The sequence below is a fragment of the Nyctereutes procyonoides genome, unplaced genomic scaffold, assembly GCF_905146905.1.
Source record: "Nyctereutes procyonoides isolate TBG_1078 unplaced genomic scaffold, NYPRO_anot_genome, whole genome shotgun sequence".
NCBI classification, from domain to species: Eukaryota; Metazoa; Chordata; class Mammalia; order Carnivora; family Canidae; genus Nyctereutes; species Nyctereutes procyonoides.
In genome coordinates this window covers 79,944,682-79,971,394 of record NW_026575125.1, presented here as the reverse complement: position 1 = coordinate 79,971,394, position 26,713 = coordinate 79,944,682, and the positions used below count along the sequence as shown (strand labels likewise).

General features: G+C 40.4%; 1 protein-coding gene across 1 annotated transcript in view; it reads left to right on the top strand.

Moving 5' to 3' along the window:
- The window catches only part of COL4A6 (collagen type IV alpha 6 chain), a 282,056-nt gene that overhangs the window by 104,103 nt on the left and 151,240 nt on the right, over window positions 1-26,713 (top strand). The window contains 1 exon segment of the mRNA XM_055337906.1: window positions 24,611-24,694. Coding sequence (XP_055193881.1) covers window positions 24,611-24,694 — 84 coding nt within the window.

The following is a 26,713-nucleotide window of genomic DNA, read 5'->3' as shown; positions in this document are numbered from 1 at the left end:
AGTTCCTATCCTTGTTGACTTATTGTGAGTATTAAATGAGATAATGTAAGCATAGTGCAAGGCACACAGCAAGCACACAACCTTCTGTTGTTGCAGGGATACCCAAAGCCTTGACCTTCCTTGCTTTCCAGCACCCCCACAAAGCCATCAAAGTAGCCCATGGGAGTCAGAGCCATGGGAGTCAAAGACCCAAGCCAAAGAGCCAGACCTGAAAGAATACCACATGAATATTCTTTACAAATGACATGAAATTCCATTATAACAAAAGCAGCTCAAGCCTCTGTAATCTCAAATGTATCTTTTGAGTTTCCTGGTTATGATTACTCTCTCTGTTGGAAATTGTGTTTTCCAAGACAGAATAGCTTTCCACCTACACAGAACAGAATCATATAGTATTTGAGCTGAAAGGGGAAGGGGCAGTGGAAAGAATTAACATCTATTGTACCCTGTGCACCCAATTTGTCTCGTCTGATCTTCAAAACAACCCTGTTAGTGAGATAAGTAGTATCCGTATTCCCGTCTTACAGGTGCAGAAATGGGCTCAAAAGTCATTCATGCAGAACTACTAGCTGTCAGAACCAAGGTTTGGATCCAGAGTTTTCTAAAGCATTCAACTTATTACACCACATTTGCTTTAAGGAATTTCTGAGATCTTGCTTTTTTTTTTTTTTTTTTTTTGAGATCTTGCTTTGCTGTTGGCAAAGCAAAAGCAGCAAAGCAAGAGCCAGGAAAGGTAAAATGAGTTGGCCAAGGTGACTTAGCCAGTTAATGATAAAGCAGGGGCTAGGAATGAGTTCCAAGAATGCCAGATCATGTTGCTTTATTGCCTCTTAATGGATGAATAATGTGGTGATTCATCAGTTAAAAAATGATTAAAATATTGGAGCAAATCTGGAAATAAATTCCATCTGTACCTTAATTACTTCCATTTCATGTTTCACAGGCTTAATTGAAAACCTTTTTTTCTAGTCAGAAATGAACCAGTGCCCTGGTATTCCTGATGTTTATGTGTCCACTATATTTGCTACTCAATGTTCAGAAGTAGTATGTAAATGCAGGCAGTCCACAACTGATTGCAATTCTTTTTTCTAATCATATGTTGAAGACTTGTGGTGGTTAATTTTATGTGTTAACTTGGCTAGGCTCTGGTGCCCAGATGTTTGGTCAAATACCAATTTAGATGTTGCTGTGAAGGTATTTTTACACATGACTAATATCTAAATCAGTAGACTTTGAGTAAAGCAGACTACTTTCTATAATATGGATAGGCCTCATCCAATCAGTTGAAGACCTTAAGAGAAAAAGACTGAGGTCCTCGGAGGAAGAAGAAATTCTGCCTCCAGACCGCCTTTGGACTTGAGACTGCAGTGTCAGCTCTTCTCTGGGTCTCCAACCTCTAGCCTGCCCTGCAGATTTTGGACTTACAAGCCCCTACATTGTGTGAGCCAGTTCCAATCAATCAATTAATCATATAAGCGTACATGTGCACTGCATACACATGCACACACACACACACACACACACACTTTTAGTTTTATTTCTCTGGAGAACCTGACTAGTACAACTACTTAATAATATACTAGGCTCTGAGGATATAGCAAAGAGGTCTCTGTTCAGAGATTTGTACAATATGGCAAAAAATGAGAAAGCACACTGACTAAAGTAGGGCAAGGTGGGAAACAAAGCCATGAGGAAAACATCGAGGTGTATTTCCTGATGCTCTTTACACTTGCTGATAATACTAATGATACTCAGGCTTTATCTGTAAGGGGACAGTTAACTTAATTCTGAAGGAGAGAACTTGACACTGGACAAAAATAGATTCTCCTCCTCTTAGACTCTTCTGAGAGTTTACATCTATTGATTGAATTTATTAATTCAGTAAACGGGCACCTGGGTGGCTCAGTGATTGAGTGTCTGCCTTCGGCTCAGGTCATGATCCCAGGGTCCTGGGATTGAGTCCCACATCAGGCTCCCCGCAATGAGCCTGCTTCTCCCTCTGCCTCTCTTTGTGTATCTCTCATGAATAAATAAATAAAATCTTTAAAAAAAGAATGTATTAATTCAGTAAAGATTATTGAATCATGGATTCGTGCATGGTGTGTAACAACAAAGTGATTGGATGGTCTGAGGAGCCTCAAAGTTACTAGGGCCCCTTCCTAATCTTGGCCTAATCTCTAGTACCGAGGCTAAGGATGGAGAAGTTGCTTGATTAGTTGCCAGAGAGACAAGTGGAGTGAAAAATAGGCACATGGAAGCTCCTGATCAGCCCTCTTGTCTCTCTGGCAACTTGATTTGGGCCAGATTAGACAATGCACCTATGAGCCGGACAGTAACCTGTCCCCAACCTTCTACCTCCTGGTTTCCAGGATAGCCTCCTCAGTTTTGAGGCTTTATCAGTGTTGACTCCGCATGAACCACCCATCAAAAAGGCTGACCCCCTGGGTATTTTAGGGAAAGCTTATGCCTTTAAAATGTGAATTCCATTTTTAAAGTCAAGTCCTATAAGTCTTGGGATCCCTGGGTGGCACAGCGGTTTGGTGCCTGCCTTTGGCCCAGGGCACGATCCTGGAGGCCCGGGATCGAATCCCACATCGGGCTCCTGGTGCATGGAGCCTGTTTTTCCCTCTGCCTGTGTGTCTCTGCCTCTCTCTCTCTCTCTGACTATCATAAATAAATAAAAATTTAAAAAAAAGTCCTATAAGTCTTAAAGCTTTGTTTTTCCATTTCAAAATTGTGTTGGGGGGTATCTGGGTGGCTCAGTCGGTTAGTCATCTGCCTTCAGCTCAGGTCATGATCCCAGGGTCTGGGATTGAGCCCCACATCAGGTTCAATGCTCAGCAGGGAGCACGCTTCTCCCTCTTCTTCTGCCTGCTTTTCTTCCTACTTGGTCTCTCTCTCTCTCTCCATCAAATGAATAAATAAAATCTGAGACACAGAGAGAGAGAGAGAGGCAGAGACATAGGCAGAGGGAGAAGCAGGCTTCACGCAGGGAGCCTGATGTGGGACTAGATCCCAGGACTCCAGGATCACGCCCTGGGCCAAAGGCAGGCGCCAAACCGCTGAGCCACCCAGGGATCCCCTAAAATCTTTTTTTTAAAGTGGTTTTGGCTATTCTAGGTCTTCTAAATTTCCATATACATTTTAAAACTGCATTAAAGCAAATGGAGGGTATTTGTCATTTCTAATGGCTGAGTAATATTCCATTGTATACATATACCACATCTTCTTTATGCATTCATCTTTTGATGGACACTGGAGGGTATTATGCGGAGTGAAATAAGTCAATCGGAAAAGGACAAACATTATATGGCCTCATTCATTTGGGGAATATAAAAATTAGTGAAAGGGAAAGGAGAGAAAATGAGTGAAAATATCAGTGAGGTGACAAAACATGAGAGACACCTAACTCTGGGAAATGAACAAGGGGTAGTGGAAAGGGAGGTGGGCGGGGGGTTGGGGTGACTGGGTGATGGGCACTGAGGGGAGCACTTGGCAGGATGAGCACTGGGTGTTATGCTAAATGTTGGCAAATTGAACTCCAATAAAAAAATTTAAAAAATACATAAATAATAAAAAAATAAAAATAAAAAATAAAATAAATAAAACTGCATTGAATGTATTATGATCAGTGGGGGGGGAACTGGTTTTAACAAAAGCTTTCCATTTTTTTAGGTCTTCTTTAATTTCTCAGCAATTAAGTTTTCAGTGTACAGGTTTTGCACATTTTGTTAGATTTATCCCTAAGCGTTTCATACATTTGATGCCATCATAATCATATTTTTTATTTCAATTTCCAATTGTTATAATTTTTTAAAGATTTTATTTATTTGCGAGACACACACACACACACACACAGAGAGAGAGAGAGAGAGAGAGAGAGGCAGAGACATAGGTAGAGGAGAAGCAGGCTCCATGCTGGGAGCCTGATGTGGGACTCGATCCTGGGACTCCAGGACCACACCCTGGGCTGAAGGCAGGCACTAAACCGCTAAGCTACCCAGGGATCTCCTCCAATTGTTATTAATATCTAGAAATATAGTTTATTTTGTATATTGATCTTGTATCATCAAATATTACTAAAATTACTTCTAGTAGCTTTTTTGTAGATGTCATATGTTTTATACATTAGCATGTGTGGATAATGAGAGTTTTACTTTTTCCTTTCAAATTTGGACATCTTTCCCTACCATGCTTTATCAGACTGGCTAGAACCCATAGTACAATGTTGAATAGATGTTTAAATGTGGGTATTTTTGTCCTGCTTCCAATCTTAGTAGAGAAAGCATTTGGACTTTAACCATAAGGTATAATGTTACCTGTAGGATTTTTCAAAGATACTCTTTAGCAGATTGAAGAAGTTCCCTTCTTTTCTAGTTGGCTTTGAATTTTTATCAGGAATGGATATTGAATTTTGTCAAATCATTTTTCTGCATCTATTGAGATAATCATGTTTCTTTTTTCCTTTTTGGTCTGCTGACATGGTGAATTATACTGATTGATTTTTGAATGTTAAACCAACCTAACATTGCTGAGATAAATTGTACTTGGTCATAATGTACCATAATTTTTAATATATTGTTGGATTCAATTTTCCTAAATTTTTATAAGAATTTTTGTATTATACTCCTGAAAGATATTCTGTAATTGTAATGCTTGACCCATAAAATGAGTTAGAGGGTAATCCCTCACTTTCAGTTTTCTGAAAGAGTTTGTGTAGGATTGGTATTACTTATTCCTTAAATATTTGGTAGCTATCACCAGGGAGACTAGCCTAGGAGTTTTCTTTGTGAGGAGATTTTAACTACAAATTCAATTTTATGAATCAAGTTAGGACTAGTCAGATTATCTATTTCTTCTTCAGTGAGCTTTGATAGTTTGTATATTTCAAAGGAATTACCAAAAATGCAGTTGAGGCTTTGCCGCAGATGAGCTTTCTGAAATCAGTTTTTTATTTCAATTTGCCTAGAAACAAAAAGAAAAGTAGATGAGTTTCAATGCTTTGAAACAGAATCAGAGACAGAAACACTGGACCACTCCTTTGTTTATGTGTTTTGGCTAAGGCCAGAAAGTTTGAACTAGAGTTTGAACTTTGCTTGTGACATATAGTGCTGTACTTTTTTTAAGTATGATTCTTTTTAAAGTCTGTTCCCACCAACCAAGTAGACTACTTGACTAGTTTCTATTTTCTGCATATGAGAAGGGATTAGGCCTGTTTTTCCTAATTTTAGAAATGCAGGCATACGTGACAAGTTGGTTTGTCTTGTTCACCCTGCAAGCAAAATTAAAATTAACTTCTGAAAGGATTTACAGCTTAAAACTGCAGCCATAAAATTAGGTAAAAGTAACATGCTGTTCTTGGCAAATGAAGACAGAGATCCTGGTCTACTCTTTACTGGGTTTGGGGGGAGGGGGTTTCCCTCTCATTTTCCTTCTAGTCATGAGGGATGGATTTGCTACAAGTCATACTATTTTCCTGGTTCAAATCCTACTCTCCATTCATCTTTCCTCATCTCTGAGCATAGCAAAACATCTTTAGCCTCATCTACATCAGTGGGCCTTAGAGACATAAGCTAAATATCTAGCTATATATTATCTTTATGGAAACAGCCTGTACTTGTCTCCCATTCTGTCTCCTTTTCATAGTTGCTACTACTGGTAAACTCCACATGGACTTACCATCCATCTTACCTGGGTATTTGTTAGACTCTCTTCCTCTAGTACAAAATAAAGAAATGGCAGTGTACTTGATCATTTGGACTTGATAACAGAGGAGTCTGTCTATCAGAGTATTTCCAACAAGATGCAGCCTCTGTCCTAGAAGTCCCAATCCTTCCTATTTCTGTAGGTTTGAATCTTAGAGAGCTTATCAACTCTTCCATCCTAACTTAGGCTCCCAACCAGAAACCCTAAAGTATTTTGTTTTCAAATCCTTGGAAAAATTTTCCTAAAGACATTCTATAAATGAATAATAAGGCTCTGGGTTAAACCACTAAAGCCCATGACACTGTATACCTAAGGTCTAATAACGAGAGTAGGCTCACAAAAAGTAGGAGGATATGAAGCCTTACCATGCATTGCACAGCTGAGGAAACTCTGAGGATCAGCCTAACCACTCAAAATAATCTTGTGTATTATTATTTTAAAAACTATCATCATAATTTATATGAAGTAATCAAAAGGGAAAGCTATTAGAGTGGACAATGAATACCATAATGCAACAAAAATAGTGCTATTATTGGAAAAGAGATGACATTTAAGAAAGCATGTGTAAATGTATCATATATGAATTATATCTCAATAAAATTGTTTCAGAAAAGGAAAATAAAGGATGTGACTGGAATTTTCAAAGAAATTGATGGGATATGGGAAGCATTTCATTAAAATGGATCCTCTGATAAATAGACCTCAGAAATTGGAATAATCGAAGTGATAGGTAGGTCTGCAAAGGTCAGTTGAGCCTGATCTAGAAGGGCCCTTAAATGTTCTACTTGGATTTTGAGCTTTGCAACTTTGCAGGTAAGAAGGAATTATCAAAGGTTTTTGAGAGAAGACAGAACATAGCATAGCATCTAAGTTCTAGAAAGGTATCTCTTTACCTTTTCCAATGATACTTTTCACTTTGGTCTTTTGATTATAGTTACTCCTTCATTAGGTTTTAAGTTCCTCGAGTGCAATAAATGTTTTCTAAATATTTGTCTTTTTCCTTTTTTAAGATTTTATTTATTTATTCATGAGAGACACAGAGAGGCAGAAACACAGGCAGAGGGAGAAGCAGGCTTCTGGCAGAGAGCCCAACATGGGACTTTTTTTTTTTTTTTTTTTATAAATTAATTTTTATTGGTGTTCAATTTACCAACATACAGAATAACACCCAGTGCTCATCCCGTCAAGTGTCCCCCTCCGTGCCCGTCACCCATTCACCCCCACCCCCCGCCCTCCTCCCCTTCCACCACCCCTAGTTCATTTCCCAGAGTTAGAAGTCTTTATGTTCTGTGTCCCTTTCTGATATCTCCCACACATTTCTTCTCCCTTCCCTTATATTCCCCTTCACTATTATTCATATTCCCCAAATGAGTGAGAACATACACTGTTTGTCCTTCTCCGATTGACTTACTTCACTCAGCATAATACCCTCCAGTTCCATCCACGTTGAAGCAAATGGTGGGTATTTGTTGTTTCTAATGGCTGAGTAATATTCCATTGTATACATAAACCACATCTTCTTTATCCATTCATCTTTCGATGGGCACCGAGGCTCCTTCCACAGTTTGGCTATTGTGGACATGGCTGCTAGAAACATCGGGGTGCAGGTGCCCCGGCGTTTCATTGCATCTGAATCTTCGGGGTAAATCCCTAACAGTGCAATTGCTGGGTCGTAGGGCAGGTCTATTTTTAATTCTTTGAGGAACCTCCACACAGTTTTCCAGAGTGGCTGCACCAGTTCACATTCCCACCAACAGTGTAAGAGGGTTCCCTTTTCTCCGCATCCTCTCCAACATTTGTTGTTTCCTGCCTTATTAATTTTCCCCATTCTCACTGGTGTGAGGTGGTATCTCATTGTGGTTTTGATTTGTATTTCCCTGATGGCAAGTGATGCAGAGCATTTTCTCATGTGCATGTTGGCCATGTCTATGTCTTCCTCTGTGAGATTTCTCTTCATGTCTTTTGCCCATTTCATGATTGGATTGTTTGTTTCTTTGGTGTTGAGTTTAATAAGTTCTTTATAGATTTTGGAAACTAGCCCTTTATCTGATATGTTATTTGCAAATATCTTCTCCCATTCTGTAGGTTGTCTTTGAGTTTTGTTGACTGTATCCTTTGCTGTGCAAAAGCTTCTTATCTTGATGAAGTCCCAATAGTTCATTTTTGCTTTTGTTTCTTTTGTTTTCGTGGATGTATCTTGCAAGAAGTTACTGTGGCCAAGTTCAAAAAGGGTGTTGCCTGTGTTCTCCTCTAGGATTTTGATGGAGTCTTGTCTCACATTTAAATCTTTCATCCATTTTGAGTTTATCTTTGTGTATGGTGCAAGAGAGTGGTCCAGTTTCATTCTTCTGCATGTGGATGACCAATTTTCCCAGCACCATTTATTGAAGAGACTGTCTTTCTTCCAGTGGATCGTCTTTCCTCCTTTGTCGAATATTAGTTGACCATAAAGTTCAGGGTCCATTTCTGGATTCTCTATTCTGTTCCATTGGTCTATGTGTCTGTTTTTGTGCCAGTACCACACTGTCTTGATGACCACAGCTTTGTAGTACAACCTGAAATCTGGCATTGTGATGCCCCCAGCTATGGTTTTCTTTTTTAAAATTCCCCTGGCTATTCGGGGTCTTTTCTGATTCCACACAAATCTTAAAATAATTTGTTCTAAGTCTCTGAAAAAAGTCCATGGTATTTTGATAGGGATTGCATTGAACGTGTAAATTGCCCTGGGTAGCATTGACATTTTCACAATATTAATTCTGCCAATCCATGAGCATGGAATATTTTTCCATCTCTTTGTGTCTTCCTCAATTTCTTTCAGAAGTGTTCTATAGTTTTTAGGGTATAGATCCTTTACCTCTTTGGTTAGGTTTATTCCTAGGTATCTTATGCTTTTGGGTGCAATTGTAAATGGGATTGACTCCTTAATTTCTCTTTCTTCAGTCTCATTGTTAGTGTATAGGAATGCCATTGATTTCTGGGCATTGATTTTGTATCCTGCCACGCTACCAAATTGCTGTATGAGTTCTAGCAATCTTGGGGTGGAGGCTTTTGGGTTTTCTATGTAGAGTATCATGTCATCGGCGAAGAGGGAGAGTTTGACTTCTTCTTTGCCAATTTGAATGCCTTTAATGTCTTTTTGTTGTCTGATTGCTGAGGCTAGGACTTCCAATACTATGTTGAATAGCAGTGGTGAGAGTGGACATCCCTGTCTGGTTCCTGATCTTAGGGGAAAGGCTCCCAGTGCTTCCCCATTGAGAATGATATTTGCTGTGGGCTTTTCGTAGATGGCTTTTAAGATATCAAGGAAAGTTCCCTCTATCCCTACACTCTGAAGAGTTTTGATCAGGAATGGATGCTGTATTTTGTCAAATGCTTTCTCTGCATCTAATGAGAGGATCATATGGTTCTTGGTTTTTCTCTTGCTGATATGATGAATCACATTGATTGTTTTACGAGTGTTGAACCAGCCTTGCATCCCGGGGATAAATCCTACTTGGTCATGGTGAATAATTTTCTTAATGTGTTGTTGGATCCTATTGGCTAGTATCTTGTTGAGAATTTTTGCATCCATGTTCATCAGGGATATTGGTCTGTAATTCTCCTTTTTGGTGGGGTCTTTGTCTGGTTTTGGAATTAAGGTGATGCTGGCCTCATAGAATGAATTTGGAAGTACTCCATCTCTTTCTATCTTTCCAAACAGCTTTAGTAGAATAGGTATGATTTCTTCTTTAAACGTTTGATAGAATTCCCCTGGGAAGCCATCTGGCCCTGGACTCTTGTGTCTTGGGAGGTTTTTGATGACTTCTTCAATTTCCTCCCTGGTTATTGGCCTGTTCAGGTTTTCTATTTCTTCCTGCTCCAGTTTTGGTAGTTTGTGGCTTTCCAGGAATGCGTCCATTTCTTCTAGATTGCCTAATTTATTGGCGTAGAGCTGTTCATAATATGTTTTTAAAATCGTTTGTATTTCCTTGGTGTTGGTAGTGATCTCTCCTTTCTCATTCATGATTTTATTAATTTGAGTCTTCTCTCTCTTCTTTTTAATAAGGTTGGCTAATGGTTTATCTATCTTATTAATTCTTTCAAAGAACCAACTCCTGGTTCTATTGATCTGTTCCACAGTTCTTCTGGTCTCAATTTCGTTGAGTTCTGCTCGAATTTTAATTAACTCTCTTCTTCTGCTGGGCGTCGGGTCGATTTGCTGCTTCTTCTCTAGCTCCTTTATGTGTAAGGTTAGCTTTTGTATTTGAGTTCTTTCCTGTTTTTGAATGGATGCTTGTATTGCGATGTATTTCCCCCTCAGGACTGCTTTTGCTGCATCCCAAAGATTTTGAACAGTTGTATCTTCATTCTCATTAGTTTCCATGAATCTTTTTAATTCTTCCTTAATTTCCTGGTTGACCCTTTTATCTTTTAGCAGGATGGTCCTTAACCTCCACGTGTTTGAGGTCCTTCCAAACTTCTTCTTGTGATTGAGTTCTAATTTCAAGGCGTTATGGTCTGAGAATATGCAGGGGACGATCCCAATCTTTTGGTATCGGTTCAGACCCGATTTGTGACCCAGTATGTGGTCTATTCTGGAAAAAGTTCCATGTGCACTTGAGAAGAATGTGTATTCAGTTGAGTTTGGATGTAAAGTTCTGTAGATATCTGTGAAATCTATCTGGTCCAGTGTATCATTTAAAGCTCTCGTTTCTTTGGAGATGTTGTGTTTAGAAGACCTATCAAGGGTAGAGAGAGCTAGATTGAAGTCACCAAGTATAAGTGTATTATTATCTAAGTATTTCTTTACTTTGGTTAATAATTCGTTTAAGTATTTGGCAGCTCCCACATTCGGGGCATATATATTGAGGATTGTTAAGTCCTCTTGTTGGATAGATCCTTTAAGTATGATATAGTGTCCCTCTTCGTCTCTCACTACTGTCTTCGGAGTGAATTTTAGTTTATCTGATATAAGGATGGCTACCCCTGCTTTCTTTTGAGAACCATTTGAATGGTAAATGGTTCTCCAACCTTTTATTTTCAGGTTGTAGGTGTCCTTCTGTCTAAAATGAGTCTCTTGTAGACAGCAAATAGATGGGTCCTGCTTTTTTATCCAGTCTGAAACCCTGCGCCTTTTGATGGGGTCATTAAGCCCGTTCACGTTCAGAGTTACTATTGACAGATATGAGTTTAGTGTCATCATGATATCTATTTAGTCCTTGTTTTTGTGGATTGTTCCACTGAACTTCTTCTTAAAGGGGAATTTTAAGAGTCCCCCTTAAAATTTCTTGCAGAGCTGGTTTGGAGGTCACATATTCTTTCAGTTCCTGTCTGTCTTGGAAGCTCTTTATCTCTCCTTCCATTTTGAATGAGAGCCTTGCTGGATAAAGTATTCTTGGTTGCATGTTCTTCTCATTTAGGACCCTGAATATATCCTGCCAGCCCTTTCTGGCCTGCCACGTCTCTGTGGAGAGGTCTGCTGTTATCCTAATAGTCCTCCCCATGAAAGTCAGGGACTTCTTGTCTCTTGCTGCTTTAAGGATCTTCTCTTTATCTTTGGAATTTGCAAGCTTCACTATTAGATGTCGAGGTGTTGAACGGTTTTTATTGATTTTAGGGGGGGATCTCTCTATTTCCTGGATCTGAATGCCTGTTTCCCTTCCCAGATTGGGAAAGTTTTCAGCTAGGATTTGTTCAAATACATATTCTGGCCCTCTGTCCCTTTCGGCGCCCTCGGGAACCCCAATTAAACGTAGGTTTTTCTTCCTTAGAGTGTCATTTATTTCCCTTAATCTGTCTTCATGGTTCTTTAATTGTTTATCTCTTTTTTCCTCAGTTTCCCTCTTTGCCATTAACTTGTCTTCTATGTCACTCACTCGTTCTTCCACCTCGTTAACCCTCGTCGTTAGGACTTCTAGTTTGGATTGCATCTCATTCAGTTGATTTTTAATTTCTGCCTGATTGGATCTAAATTCTGCAGTCATGAAGTCTCGTGAGTCCTTAATGCTTTTTTCTAGAGCCACCAGTAGCTGTATAATAGTGCTTCTGAATTGGCTTTCTGACATTGAATTGTAATCCAGATTTTGTAGCTCTGTGGGAGAGAGGGCTGTTTCTGATTCTTTCTTTTGAGGTGAGGTTTTCCTTCTAGTCATTTTGCTCAGTGCAGAGTGGCCAAAAACAAGTTGTACTGGGAAAAGGAGAGAAAGAGAGAGAAGGAAAGAAAAGAGAAAAAGAAAAAAGAAAAAGAAAAGAAAAAGGAAAGAAGAGAAGAAAAAGGGAAAGAAAAAGAAAGAAAGGTGAAAAAAAAGGGGTGGGGGAAGCAATCAGAAATCAAAAAGAAAAGAAAAAAGAAAAGAAAAAAAAAAAAACCACGGGGGAGTATTTCTGTAGACTTTAAGTCCCTTGACTTCCCCTGGAACTGGTCCGTCCACCTGGTCTTCTGGGGGAGGGGCCTGTTGCGCTGATTCTCAGGTGTTAGCACTTGGGGGAGCTGCTCTGCCCCTGCCTGCTGCAGGGCTCAGCGGGGGTTGTTTACCCCGTGAGGTCTCAGGAGGAACAGTTGCAGTTGCTATGGCAACTCTGGAAGCCTGGATTCAGCCTCCGCAGGAACTACGGGGCTCGGGGCTCTGGCTCTCCGTCTGCAGGGCCTGGAGGCTCCGGGGCGGGGCCGCTGATGTGCTCAGCTCGGGCAGGAGCGTCCTTGCTGTCCTGGGCCCTCCCGGCCTCTGCCTGTCCCGGGGGAGGCCGGATCCTGGGCTGTGTCCCGGCGCCCTGTGCTCCGGGGCCTGCGTTGTTGGATTCGCGCTCCCGCCCCGCAGCTCCCTCCCTGGAGCCGCTCCCGAGCCCCTCCGAACTGCTCCGGTGCGCGCTGCAGCCCTTAGGGAGCTCGGCGCACTCCCCTGCGCTCGCAGGTGTGTTAGTGTCCCCGGGAGCCTGAGGGCATCCCCGCCCTCCTGGGTCCTGCTCCAACTCCCTGCGAGTCCCTTTCCGCCCGTCCCGGAAGGTTGGTGCAGCTCCTGCTCCTCCAGGACGGGGCTCTCCTGTCCTGGGGACACTCGCCCCGGCCTCAGCCCGGCTCCTCACGGGGCCCCTCCCCCTCGGAGGCCTTTTGTTCCTTTATTTCTTTTTCCCCGTCTTCCTACCTTGATGGAAGCGCGGACTCTTCTCACTGTAGCGTTCCAGGTGGTCTCTCTTTAAATCTCAGGCCGAATTCGTAGATTTTCAGGATGATTTGAAGGTTTTCTAGGTAATTTGGTGGGGACAGGTGATTTGGGGACCCTGCTCTTCCGCCATCTTGCCCCTCCTCCCCCATCCCAACATGGGACTTGATCCTGGATCCCAGGATCACGACCTGAGCCAAAGACAGAGGCTCAACCACTGAGCCACCCAGGCATCCCTATTTGTCTTTTTCCATAGTGTCCAACAGAGTGCCTTGATACACAGCTGATGTGCATTAAAGGTTGTCCTCAAGTCAGTGAAGTGGGTTTGGTGTAAGAAAGCCTTGGTTCTAGTCTTGTCCCTTTCCAGCCATGCTCCCTCTATTTAATTATGTCTTAGAGCCACTCAGTTCTCCCCATCCAACCTCCATAACTCTGGTTCAGGCCACCATCACTTCAACAATCTCTTAATTGGTCTCCCTGCCCCTCCTTGTCCATTATCCTTACTGCCATTAGAACATTTTTTTTCCTCAAATATCAATCTGATCAAGTTATTTCCTTCTTTAAAATTATGCAGTGACTTCTTGTTGCTCTGAGGATAAAAACTGACCTCCCTAACATGGTCTTCAAGACTCTATATGAACAGGCATTTCTCTGCCTGTATAGAATCATCTTATGTCACTCTCACCTCTACTTTCTTCTTTCAGTCACTCTGGCTTTCTTTATGTTCCCATACATGCCATGCTCTCTTTCACCACAGGGCATATGCCCATATTGTCTCCTCTGCCTGGAAGATCCTCGGCCTCACTCCCATTCCTTGACTTAATTCATGCCATCTCATTCTTCGGACCTTAGTTAAACTATACTTTCTTAGATAAATCTTTACTGATCCCACCATGGAGGCCAAGTGCCCTATTATATGCCCTCATGTCCTTCTGTTGGTGTCCTTTGTATCATATAACAGTTTTGATGAAAAGATTATTGTTTACTCTCCCAATGCCTGTCTCTTCTACAGGAATATACAGCAAAGTAGGAAGTCTGTTTTATTTAACAGTATACTCTCAGGGTATAATCCAGTGCCTAGCACAGGGTAGGTGCTCAGTAAGTCTTCAGTGAATGAAAGCATAATGTTTATGTCTTAATGACTTAAACATTGCAGATTTTCCCAACACCTTGTTTGTCTCTGTCACACTTTTCACAATTATTATTCTTTGAGTATTTGTATAAGTATTCATCTGTATTCCATATGAGAATATAAGCTCCATGATAGTGGGGGACTATATTTTTTTAAACTGAGTTATTGTTTACAAACAATGAAAAGTACAGATTATAAACATATACTTTCAGGTACCTGGGTAGCTCAGGTGGTTAAATGTTCAACTCTTCATTTTGGCTCAGATCGTGATCTCAGGGCTGTAAGATTGATCGAGCCCCACATCGGGATTTATGCTCAGTAGGGAGTCTGCTCTGAGATTTTCTTCCTCTCCCTCTGCTGCGTCCCCCCCGCTTGCTTGTGTGCATGTGTACGCACACTCTCTATTTCTAAAAATAAACAAAACTTTAAAAATGTTTTTTAAGAACCATATACTTTCATGAGTTTTGACAAATGTGTACACTCATAAACATCACTCTAAACAAAATATAGAACATGTCTGCCTTCCCAGAAAGCACCCTTTTACCCCTGAGTCAACTTCACCCTCCCACCCCTGCAGAGATAACCACTATAATGATTTCTTTTCTCTCAAACTTGCTTTGCCTACTCTAGAGCTTTGTATAAATAGATTTATGATAAATGTGCTCTTATATGTCTGGCTTATATAATATCTGTGAGACTCATCCATGCAGTTACATGTCAATAGTTTGTTCGTTTTTTTTTATTTTTGAATAATGTCCTATTATACAAATATACTACAATTTGTTTACCCATTCACCCACTGGTGGAACTTGAGCTCTTTCCACTTTAGGGTTATTATGAATAAAACCCTATGAACATTCCTGTACAAGTCATATTCAATGTTTTTATCATCATATTCCCACTACCTAGCACAATGCCTGGCACTCAATAAATATTCTTTGAGGAAATTAATAAATCTAATCCTCACATTGTCAGTTATAACTCTACCTTTACTTCTTGCTTTGGATATTAGAATGCAAATGAGGAAGAGTGACCCAATCACAGAAACTTGAGTACCCTCTTAATTTTCTAAAAAGTATGTTGCAGAGTTTGTACCTTAAATATTGGTACTAGCAATTCCTTTAACACACCTTATAACCGACCATGTCATACAAGTTTGTGATATCATGTGCCACTTGTAGGATTTCCAAATTTAAAAAAATAGGACATACAGTTAAACTTAATTTTCAGATAAACAACAAATAGTTTTTTCATATAAGTGTATCCCAAATACTGCATGGAACATATTTATGCTAACTGGGGACATGCTTATAAAAAGTGTTTCCTTGTTTATCTGAAATTCAAATTTAACTTAGCTTTTGGTATTTTTGTTTGCTAAATATGGTCACCCTACGTGTGATCTGTGGGACCTCTCATCCATAGGCCTTTTCCAGCCTTAAAGCTTAAAAGATTCCTCACCTGCTTCTAGTGACTGGCCCTAGGAAATGCTGTTCTTTCAACAGCTGCTTGGTAAGTACTTACTGGCAAGGGAAAGGGAGGCATCTATTTTAAGAACATTATGGACAACATTTAGTTTGTCTATTTGTGTGTTAAGCATTTGCTTGGCAAATTCATTTCAAGGTCTAACTGAACAGTACATCCCCGCAGGCCTTGGTTCATTCTGGCTGGCTAGGGTTTTTCCAAGTGAAATCCAGCATGGCTGTTTTCCTACCTACCTGCTATCCCCATTAGTTGTGTTTGTGTATGTTTGTGAACACAGACAGATGTTGGAGGGAAATGCCTTCCTGGACTACTCAGTCATGTCTGGTATCAGCTTCTTCCTTAAAATAAAGTGTGGGTGATAAGTTCCACCTGGTAGGGAGCCAACTCCCACAGACCACTTCTTTCCTCAGAGCCTTTCATTCATAAAATCAGAGGGAGCTGTTTTTTAAAATATTTTATTTATTTATTCATGAGAGACACACAGAGAGAGGCAGAGACACAGGCAGAGGGAGAAGTAGGCTCCATGCAGGGAGCCCAATGTGGGACTTGATTCCGGGACTCCAAGATCACTGCCTGGGCCAAAGGCAGGCGCTAAACCACTGAGCCACCCAGGGATCCCCGGGAGCTGTTCTTAAAAGGCAAAAGCACGCTAAATACGGGACAAGACTCAGCTTGGTTTAATGTGTGTATATATGTAAATTTCAACGAACAGGTTTTGTTTTAAAATTTCTCAAAGTAAAGACAGGCACTCTGTATTATTAGCATAAAGTTCAGAAACCTAGACTGATGCTAAAGGCCCATGGCTTGGTAGAAAAGCACTAGTCATTGTCATGAATGTGGCCCCCAAAATAGATTTGATCCATCCAAAGAGGTCTCTCTGGGTTTCTGGGCCCTGAGACCACCCACAACTGGAAAAATGGCACTTCAGTGTCTTGTATCACTTTTCCCTTTTAGAAGTTTAGCTGTGCACTAAAAAGAGAAGCCCTGGCTTTGAGTCTTTGCTTTGTAACTTAACTAGCAAGTAACACCAGCTCTCTGAGATTCAGATTTATTTTAATCTGAAAAAAGGACGTATAAAACTTCTTTTGTATGTTCCAAAAATATTTGAGAAACATATATGAAGGTTGTTTATAAAGTATAGAAATGGTACAACTAATATTGTAAAGTAAATAAAACAATGTTAAAAAATGCAAAAGAAGGAAAAGGACACCTCTTTCTTGACCTTTTTTTTTCATTTCCTGACTCCTCAATTTCAGACTAATTCCTGAAACTAGTAGCAATGAGTCTGATGGGGAAAAAAACAAAAAACAAAATAGTGAGGACACCAGAGTACTTATCCCAACTCTGACACTGAACTTCCTATATCAAGGAAGTCACTAACAGTTGAGCCTCCATTTCCTAATTTTGAAAATGCAAATCAGGGATGCCTGGGTGCCTCAGTGGTTGAGCGTCTGCCTTTGGCTCAGGGCGTGATCCTGGGGTCCCAGGATCGAGTCCCATATCAGGCTCCCTGCATGGAGCCTGCTTCTCCCTCTGCTTGTGTCTCTGCCTCTCTCTGTCTCTCATGAATAAATAAGTAAAATCTTTAAAAAAATAAATGAAAATGCAAATCAATCATTGAGTAGGCACCCGTGGGGTATGGCAGGCACAGTACTGGATACCATAACTATAAATACCAGCTAACATATGTTGAGCATACTAGATGTGCCAGGCATTTTGCTAGGGGAATTATCTCTAACCTCACAAAGCCCTGTGAAGTAAAATACTATCCCTATTTTATAGATGACAACATTGAGGCTTAGAGGGTTGGTTTTAAATTGATTTGCCTTATGGTGAATAAACCAAAGTCTTCAATGTCAGAAGAACTTACTGTCTAGGAGGGTAGTTGAAGATATGAAGAAATCAATGTAATACTGTATGTGGATGTATGTTCCTACACATACCTGTATATCTGACATACCCATTTCAGACTTGTGGTAGGAAATCAAATGAGAGTTGGTGTGAAAGGTGTTTTGAAGAAACCTCGTGTTATGAAAACAAATAGTTCTGTTATGTTGTATGAAATCAGGATTGAGCAACCATTTCAACAATTTACTGGGTTACCTCAAAGAGTAATTTATTATATTCGAAGGGGAATCTCATTTTCCACTATGGAGAGAATTAACAGGCCTCAGCCTCTCTGTAGCACCACCTCTTCTTTCTTCCAAGATCCAGTCACAATTCTAAAACCCACACATTTCTTCAACTTCACCAGGATCAATCATCCATTGATTCTACTACCTTTTTCACTGCCCCTTACCCACTCCCTGCCTGCACTCACTTCCCTTCTTAGGAAGTCTAGAATCCATGGTCCACCATTAATAATTCCCTTTTTCTGCATGCCTTTGAATTCCCTGCCTTTCTTGTCCTTTATCATTCTCACCTAGCAGAACCCAACTTTGATTAAATCAAATTCTTCCAGTAATCTGCATCTGCACCCACATGGTTGAACAAGGCTAAAGAAAACTTCACAATATTGATAACTGCTGTTCCTTTAAGTTCATGACCACTAACCTCAAGTGGGTCCTTAGAGCTGCCTTGCAGTCCTACCACATTTCCCTTGTTCTCCTTCCTGAAATTGCTGTGGTCCAGATTATCACATTGCTAAATTCATCGGTATGTTCTCATCCCTCATTTTACTTATCAATAATTTAGCAGAGTCTGTCACTCTTTCCCTACATTTACTCCCTTAGTAGTATCACTAGTCTTGTGTCTTTATATACATACCAATTGTGGCTAGATGGTGCTCACCAAATAATCCCTGTTCTCTCCTACTTTCCATGCTCTTGGGTCATCCACTGTGTCTAGTTCTTGCAAAGGGGAATATGAGCACAGTAGGGGGAAATTCAGAGAAAATATTAGCATCTGAGATAGTGAAGTTGCTACACAGAAGCAGCTTGAAAATCCAAGTCACCTTGGAAAAAAGGCCACTAAGGAGACCTGCCTACCCCTCATTGGATCGTGACAGGAAAAAAAAAATCTTAGCTGTCTTAAACCACTGATATTTGTAGTTTTTTACCACAGCATAGTTGATTCTGTACTGACTAAAGCACCACATGTATATATCCAAGGTAGCCATTCTTCCTGGGACTCCAGATTCCATAGGTAGCTAGACTATGGAATCTACTACCTATCTGATTTCTCCACTTAGATGTCTAATAGACATCTCAAAACCAGAATTCTTAAATGTATTATTTTAAGATTTTATTTGAGAGAGAGACAGAGAGAGGAGAGAGAGAGAGAGAGAGAGAGGAGAGAGAGAGAGAGAGAGAGAGAGAGAACACAGGTGAGGGAGGGGAGGAGAAGAAGGAGGGGAAAAAGAAAAATCCTTGCTGAGCAGGGAGTCTTATGTGGGGATCGATCCCATGACCTGACCCAAAGGAAGATGCTTAACAGATTGAGCCACCCAGGTGCCCTCAAAATCAGAATTCTTGACCTCCCACTCAAAGCCAGCTCCTCCAACAGGAGATGTCATTCCTGGGCTCAAAACCATTTTTTAAAGTTTTTATTTATATTCCAGTTAGTTAACATATGGTGTAATATTGGTTTCAGGTGTACAATATAGCGATTCAACACTTCATACAACACCTGCTGCTCATCACAACAACTTCAGTCCTTCAGCCCCTCACCTATTTCCCCCATCCCCCCACCCACCTCCTCTCTGGTGACCATCAGCATTAAGAATCTGTATTTTGATTCGTCTCTCTGCCTCTCTTTTCCCTTTGCTCATTTGTTTCCAAAGGCAAAGTTCTCACAGTGTTCTCTAAAATCTTTCATGATCTGGCTTCTACTACATCTCTGACCTCATCATCATTTCTATTCCCTTTACTCCATTCCAGCACTCTGACCTCCTTGCTGCTCAGCCAAAACATCAAGTATATTCTCTCATCTACTGCCTTTGCTCTTGCTCGTCCCTTTGCCTGGAAAGCTCTTACCCCAGATTAACTACCTAGCTCACTTCCTCATTTTCTATAGCAGGGTTCTTAAAATTTTCTGTGCAGCAGAATCACCTGAAGTGCTTGTTAAAACACAGATTGCTGGGCCCCACTCTGAATTTTATGATTGATTAGCTCTAGGAGGGGGCAGTGATTTACGTTTGCAACATTTTTGGATTTACAGTACCCAGATCCAAATCAGTGATTTACATTTCTAGGGCTAATGACACTGGCCCAAGGACCATGCTTAAAAGAAACACTATTCTCTGCTCAGAAGTTCCCATATGAAGAAAACCTTCCCTGAACTTTCCTATATAAAATAACCTGACTACAACACTTCATGTCCTTCTTACCCTGCTTTATTTTCCTCCATAACACGTACCATCTGAAAAATATGGATGCAGTGTTTCTTTGTTTACTGTTTGTCTCCCCCTCTGGATTGCAGACACCATAACAGCAGGGATTTAGTTTCACCTGTGGTTGTATGATACAGCCTCTAGCTCCCATGTCTAACACAATACCTAACACAGAGTGATGATTAATACATATTTGTGGACTGAATAGTCAAAATGTTGCACAGCCAGTTTTCTGTGATTGAAGCTTCTGGAGGAATCGCTCACAAGAATAACTCACTTTTGCTGACCATTCAGTCCAACTAAGCTGTTCTTTCATTCTTACATTACATCTCTTCCTTCCTGGGTTACCTTTTGTGTCATTGTCATCCCTGCCACCACTCCTGACAGAAAGCACTGGTGATGCCTGGAGAAACATACTGGCTTCTGGAAGGGAAACTGTGAGTAAATCTATATTTCAGGAAACCAGAGGGAGAAGGAAGATCCTAAGTGGAGCCAGTCTAACACTTTTAAGTCCATTGTCCTGAGAGCAATTATTTCACAGTTCTTTACTTGAGTACCTGCTTGTGTAAGGGCTACAGAGAAGAATAAAACAGAGTTCCATTAGCAGTCTGATGGCAGAACCAAATGAACTGAGTCAAATATGGCAAATCACCATTAGCAAAGAGGAGGGAGTAAAAACTTCAGCCTGAAATTGCTGAGAGGGGAAAATTGGTGCTGGGGCAGCAGGGGTGGGGGGTTTCTTCACCAAGACGATGGTGTTTGAGCTGGGTTTTGAAGAATGCATAGAAGTTTGGTTTGTGATAAATGGGAAAACAGGGTAGGGAAGGCATTTTGAACAAAGAACCAGCATCAGCAAATGGATAGATGTGATACTGGTGCTATTAAAAATATTAAACAACCAATTATATGCAGACATCAACAAATCCAAATGGATGTCCCAACCGAGCTGACTGGATAGACAAACTGGCATGGATATATTCATTGCATAGCACTTGACTCAGCTCCAGAGAGAGGCCAGGGTGTTACAGGAATGCCGAAGAGTGTGACATAGCTAATATTAGTGTAATAATAATAATAGCTGACACCGAGTGCTTACAGTGAGCCAGGCACTGTGCTTTGAATGCTTTATCTTATTGAATCATTCAGTCAACTCTTAGACAGTAGATATTGTCACCATTTCCATTTGCCATTTTAAGTAACTTGTCTAAGATCAATCCCAACTAGGCTGGGATATAAACCTGTACACATTGACTCCAGAACTTATAAACTTATCTAAAGTATACTGCCTCAGGTAATGGCTAGAACATGGGTCGCCCCTCTAACACTGTGGGAATATATAAAGAAGTAAAATAGGTTGGCCTTTCCCTTATCGATGTTATTGTTTGGTTGAGGAAACAAGACTCTCAACCATGCAACCTAGGAAACATTGCAAGGATGGTCCCACAGCAACAGGTGACACTTGCCCAATGGGTGGGGGCATGTAGTGCCTGCTGTGTCTTTTTACTGAGCTGGAGTGCTCATGGAAGAAATGGACTTGAACTTGGCCTTGAGAGGTATGGAACAGTGGGACATATATGGAATTAGGATCAGAAGTGTGATGGTTCATTCACTAACAGTGTGACCTGGACCAAAGTTATTTCTTTCAGTGTTATTAGCTGGAAAATGAGTGATGTGTATTAGGTTACTAGTTCTTACCAGAAGTGCCTTACCCTGTGGAGGTATTTTGGAAATTGTGAGGGCAGTTTGTGTTGTTAAAATGATTGGTGGATGGCTCTTCGGTAGGAGCCAGGAGTGATAGGCGTTCTGCACAGTATGAAAAGTTGTCTTGTATTTTGCCCTACATTTAGAGGACCTCTGGACATTCGTGGAAGTGAAAACCCTGTTTATAAATTCCTGAGCCCAAAACATAACCACATTTTACATATTGAGATGAATTTTTTCATGGTTTTATTTTTATTTTATTGATTAAAACTACACCATAAACAAAAGAAATATTGAATTTTTTTCAGAACTTTACCATGAGTTATTACTGTGTTCATGGTACTTGAGTCACCAGTACCACACCCTAATGTCACTCTGCTTCAGAAGGTCCCATTCATAGTGATCCTGTACCGAGCTGCTATCCTCTGATAACTTTGTCACATCTTCTAACATAGCAATGTATGACCATTTGCATATTGGCATACATATTGTTTCGTTATAAATGACTTTAATTTTTTGCTTTGCTGTAGAATTATGGCATAATCTGTGCTTTTTTAAATACTGTTTACATCTTTATTATTATAACTCATTCCGATGAATTTTCTTCAAGGATATCAAGAAAGAACAATAAATACTTAGAATAAAAAATGGTGTGCCAATCTGATAGATTTAAGAATGACTGTATTGGATGATCTCTCAGGGCCTTTCCAGTTCTGATTTTCTGTGGCTGTAGGGAGGGATTGGGTTTTGAGAGGAAGCAGAGACCATTCCAGGATGGGAATGACACCAGTGATGTGGCCTGGTTGAGCAGGGGTTGGAGTATCCCCAGACAAGCCAAGATAGGAAATAAACTTCCTCAGAGCCTGGTCTTGTCATATTCCCTGGAAGCCACTCCTTTCATTCCTCCTCCATCCCCTCACCTCCCTGTAACTGAAGACTCCTGGGGAAACTGCCAGGGCCAGAATTACAGGAAATTGCCTTGTGGCCAGTGGGGCTTCTCTGGTTACTTTCTTCAGTGACAGAGGGTAATGATGGCTTCCTGCCTGTTAGCTGGGTGTCTTTGCCTCCTTGTTCTGCCAAGTTCACAAGAAACCTTAGCTTCTTTTCCTTACAGTTTTGTTCAGCTCCTGTGAATGGGATTTCATCCCCTATCTTATCAAGCTGCCTTGCTCCATACTAGTGATCTGGAAACTTTTGGTCCATGATAGACAAATTTTATGGGACACCCAACAGGCATTGTTTGGAAGTAGGCCATAGCTCCAGACGGATACCACTTCAGCTCTGGCAATGCCTGTTGTGACTTTTATCATTTAGTAACATAACTGTTTTTCTTCTTACTAATTATATATGATCACTGAAGACTGCTTGAAAAATACAGAAATATATGTGGAAGCAAATACAGATTATCTGTTACCCAAAAGAAATATAGTACTCAGCATTAGACAGAGGTGACAGCATAGGTGAAGGTGAAGTTCAGTGCTGGTCTGTCTCTGTTCTTTACACTATGCCAGCCCACCTTCCCCCCCCCCGCCCTGCTTCCTTCTCCCACAGAACCTCTTGATCTCACCCTAATGAATACTTGCCTGTCCTATATACCATAAAACGGAGGGCAAACTGGAAAGTGTACAATAGCACTTACCACGTCAAAGGCATATAAGAGAGATAAAATATCTCATATCAAGAAGGTGTTTGGAATCTAAAATAGCAATGTTTTGTCATAGCTCTGCCATCACTACCTTATTACTGAGGTGTTGTGGTGATAAAGTGTTATGAGAATGTCTAAAGAGATAAGAGACCACCTGAGAAATTCACAGTGCTCCCTGGAAATTGGGGAAAGACTCACAATACAAAGAGGCAAGAATGATTAAGTATGAGGCAGGCTCATAAATATGCCTTTCTCTTTTGGAAAAAAAAAACAAAACAGCCAATATTAAACAAAAAAGTTGGATGATACTAAATCCATCCCAGAGATAAAGTTCTTGTTACAGATAATGGTTAGAATTAATGTTTTGCTTTTTTTCCCCCAAGGTGGATAGAGTCAGAATGGCAGTTTCCTTATTTTTTGAGCCCTTGCATTGAGGCTCTGGTAGACAGAGGACTTAGAAAACTCTAAGACATAAGGGTTAAGGTCAGGGCTTTGGCACTAGTGAGACCTGGGTTCAAATCCCAGGTCTATTCAGACGGTACTCAAAAATTTCTATGTGCCATCTGCTCTTTTAGACATTGGAGATAAAACATTGGGCGATATAGATAAGGTAACTACTTATATGGAGCTTACATTCTAGTGGGGAGAGAAAGAATGTTTAATGTTGAAAGGATAGCACAGTGATATGATTGGAAGTAACTGCAGGCTGCCTTAGGTTGAGTAGTCAGGAAAGGTCTCTCTGAGAGTAGACAATTGAACAAAGACCTGGATGATGAAAAGAGGCCAGCAATAAAAAAACATCTAGGGGAAGAGAATTCCAGGCAGAAGTAACAGCAAGGGCAAAGGCCCTGAGGCAGGAACAGGCTTAAGTTTTCATAGAATGAATACCAGTGAGATTGAAGCAGAGTGAGCCAGGAAAACAGTGAAGGGATGAGGTTACAGAGGGTCAGTACATGTCAGGTCATGCTGGGGCTTTGTAGAAATTCTGCTAGTAATCATCATCATCATCATCATCATCGTCGTCATCATCATAAAGCAGATAAGAAAAAAAAAGGAAATTGAACAGTTTAGGGTATACTGTATGATACCAACTGAGAAATTTGGATGTGACTCACTGGAGCACAGAGATGTTACTGTAAGGTTTGAATGATGTGTTGAAAGTAGAGCCTGAGGAGAACAATTCTGAGAGCAGAGTACAGGGTAGCCATTTTCATCTATCATTACATTTCTAGCACTTGACTTTTAAGTTCTCTGCTACAGCTCCTCCTTTCTCAGTGAATGCCAAATACACAAGTCCAAAGTGACATATGACACCATCAAATGAGATGATTAATCTACTCTAAATTTACTTAGTTAGGAGGAGTGTGGCAAAAGGTTAGATTCCCTGGCGCTACATTGCTTCTTGGTTTACATGGTTTACTAACTTCTCTCTCTCTCTCTCTCTCTCTCTCTCTCTCTCTCTCTCTCTCTAATAGGGAGAGAAGAAGTCCTATGGAAAGCCATGTGGTGGCCAAGACTGCAGTGGAGGCTGTAAATGCTTTCCTGAGAAAGGAGCCAGAGTAAGTTGCTTCTTCCATTGCTGAAAGACACATAGTCAAAGAAGTTGCGATCTGAAGCATGTGTGTTTTCTTTAGAATTCAACTGATTAGAATTTACTCTTGTGACTTCATGGTACAAGCAAATTGATGAGGACCAGCTGGAAGGAGCTTTGCTAACCAGATGAGAGGCAGAACTAGATTGGTCAAGGTCCCTGAGGGACCAGGAAGAGGTTTCCTTTGTTGACTTCATGTCAGTGTTTCCTCAAGGTTTCATCTGGAGTATTTCCAAAAGCCAATTAGGTTGTGAAGAACCAGAAAATGTCTGTATATACATGTAAATTTTCATGGCTCATTTTTAGCCACTTGGTTCTTCCCTCTGGGGAGCAAGCAGTCCATTTGTTATCTACAGATCAGGGGTGTGACTTGTCAAAAAGCAAGAGTTATCAGGGTACCTTTAAAGTTCGAAGATACAAGAGACTGCACATAAAGGAAGATTTATAGATATTATATTAAAATTTAGGATTTGTTTAAAAACGTTATGGGATATATTCAATATCTTGTTCCATCTTTGCAAGGCACAGCTCAAGTTGTGCAAAGTGCAATGAACAATGTGCATTGGCAGAGCATCTCCATCAACCCTTGTATATGTATATGGGAAACATTGGACCAGGTGATTTGTACCTCTGATTCTCACAGAATAAACCTACATCTTTAGTGTCACTCAGAAAAAAGTATTCAAGAGGGTTCAATCCTTGAAAAATAAAATATGATCTATGTTCCCAGGATTTATGGCCACTCTGTAGAATTCAGGTCTTCTGACTTTCAGCATTGCGTCTGCACTCTGATAATACTCAAACAAGCCTAAGCGCTTACACTGTCAAAGAGAGAGAGATAAATGAATCATAAATGAATCAACCAAACCCTCAAAAACATAGCCAAACAGAGAATGGAGTGGCCACTCCACCTCCTCTTTCTTTATCTTCCATTTGGGGTAAAGTGAAATATCAAACTATGCCAGAATTTGAAGGAAGAGAAAAAGCCATCTCCTCATCAAAAGGAACCAGACCCATTATACATTAAAGGCATAGACTTATAGAATCCTAAGATATCAGAAAGTATATTAGTGAGCTTCTCATCTTATCCACTGATTGTACAGAGAAAGCAGACTCTGAGAAGGAAAATGACTTCCCAGGGTCACACAGCAAATTGATGACAGATTCAGACTATTACCTGAGTCCTTTGATTTTATGTCAATTTACTTTTACCTACTGTTGCCTCCCAGAGAAGTCATGTTCACTGTAGCCACCAAGGCCCATGCCTTTGCCTCTGATATTCAACCAGGAAACACTTTAGAAAAAAAGATAGTGCTATCATAAATATATGAATACATTCTTAAACAGTATGCAAGCAATAGAGGTGAAGCAGAAGTCTCCTCTGAGACTCCAGTCCCTCTGTTGTCTTTCTAGTCTTTTCCTGTGTACAATACCCAGAGATATGTAGAAACATGAATAAAAATAGTTTCATTTTCTGGTCTTTCTTCCCCAAAATACAATCATAAGTATATATTCTGTGCCTTGTTTTGTTTGTTTTTTTTTAAATAGCCATTTAATATGTCCTTAAGATCTTTTTCTCTACCCCATAGTTTAATCTAGACATTCGTTTCCCTTTTGATGAACACTTAGGTTGTTTCCAAATGTTTGCTATTTTAAAAAATGGCAGTGCTACAGTGAAAATCCTTGAACTAACCTTCTTGGACTTATCTCTAGCATAGGTACTAAGGATCAAATTTCCAGATACAAGGTAATCAACATTTTTAATTTTCAAACCTATTGTTCAATTACCTCACAAAATATTCCAATTCACACTCCCATCAACATTGTACAGGAGTGCCCACGCTTCTACACCCTTGCCAACACTTGATATTGTTCCTAATATGGGTGAAAATCATCCCACTTCCCAGACTACATGTGAGTTTAGGTGTCTTTCCACATATTCATTCAACATGTATGTTTTTTTCTGTCAATTTCCTGGACATGTCCT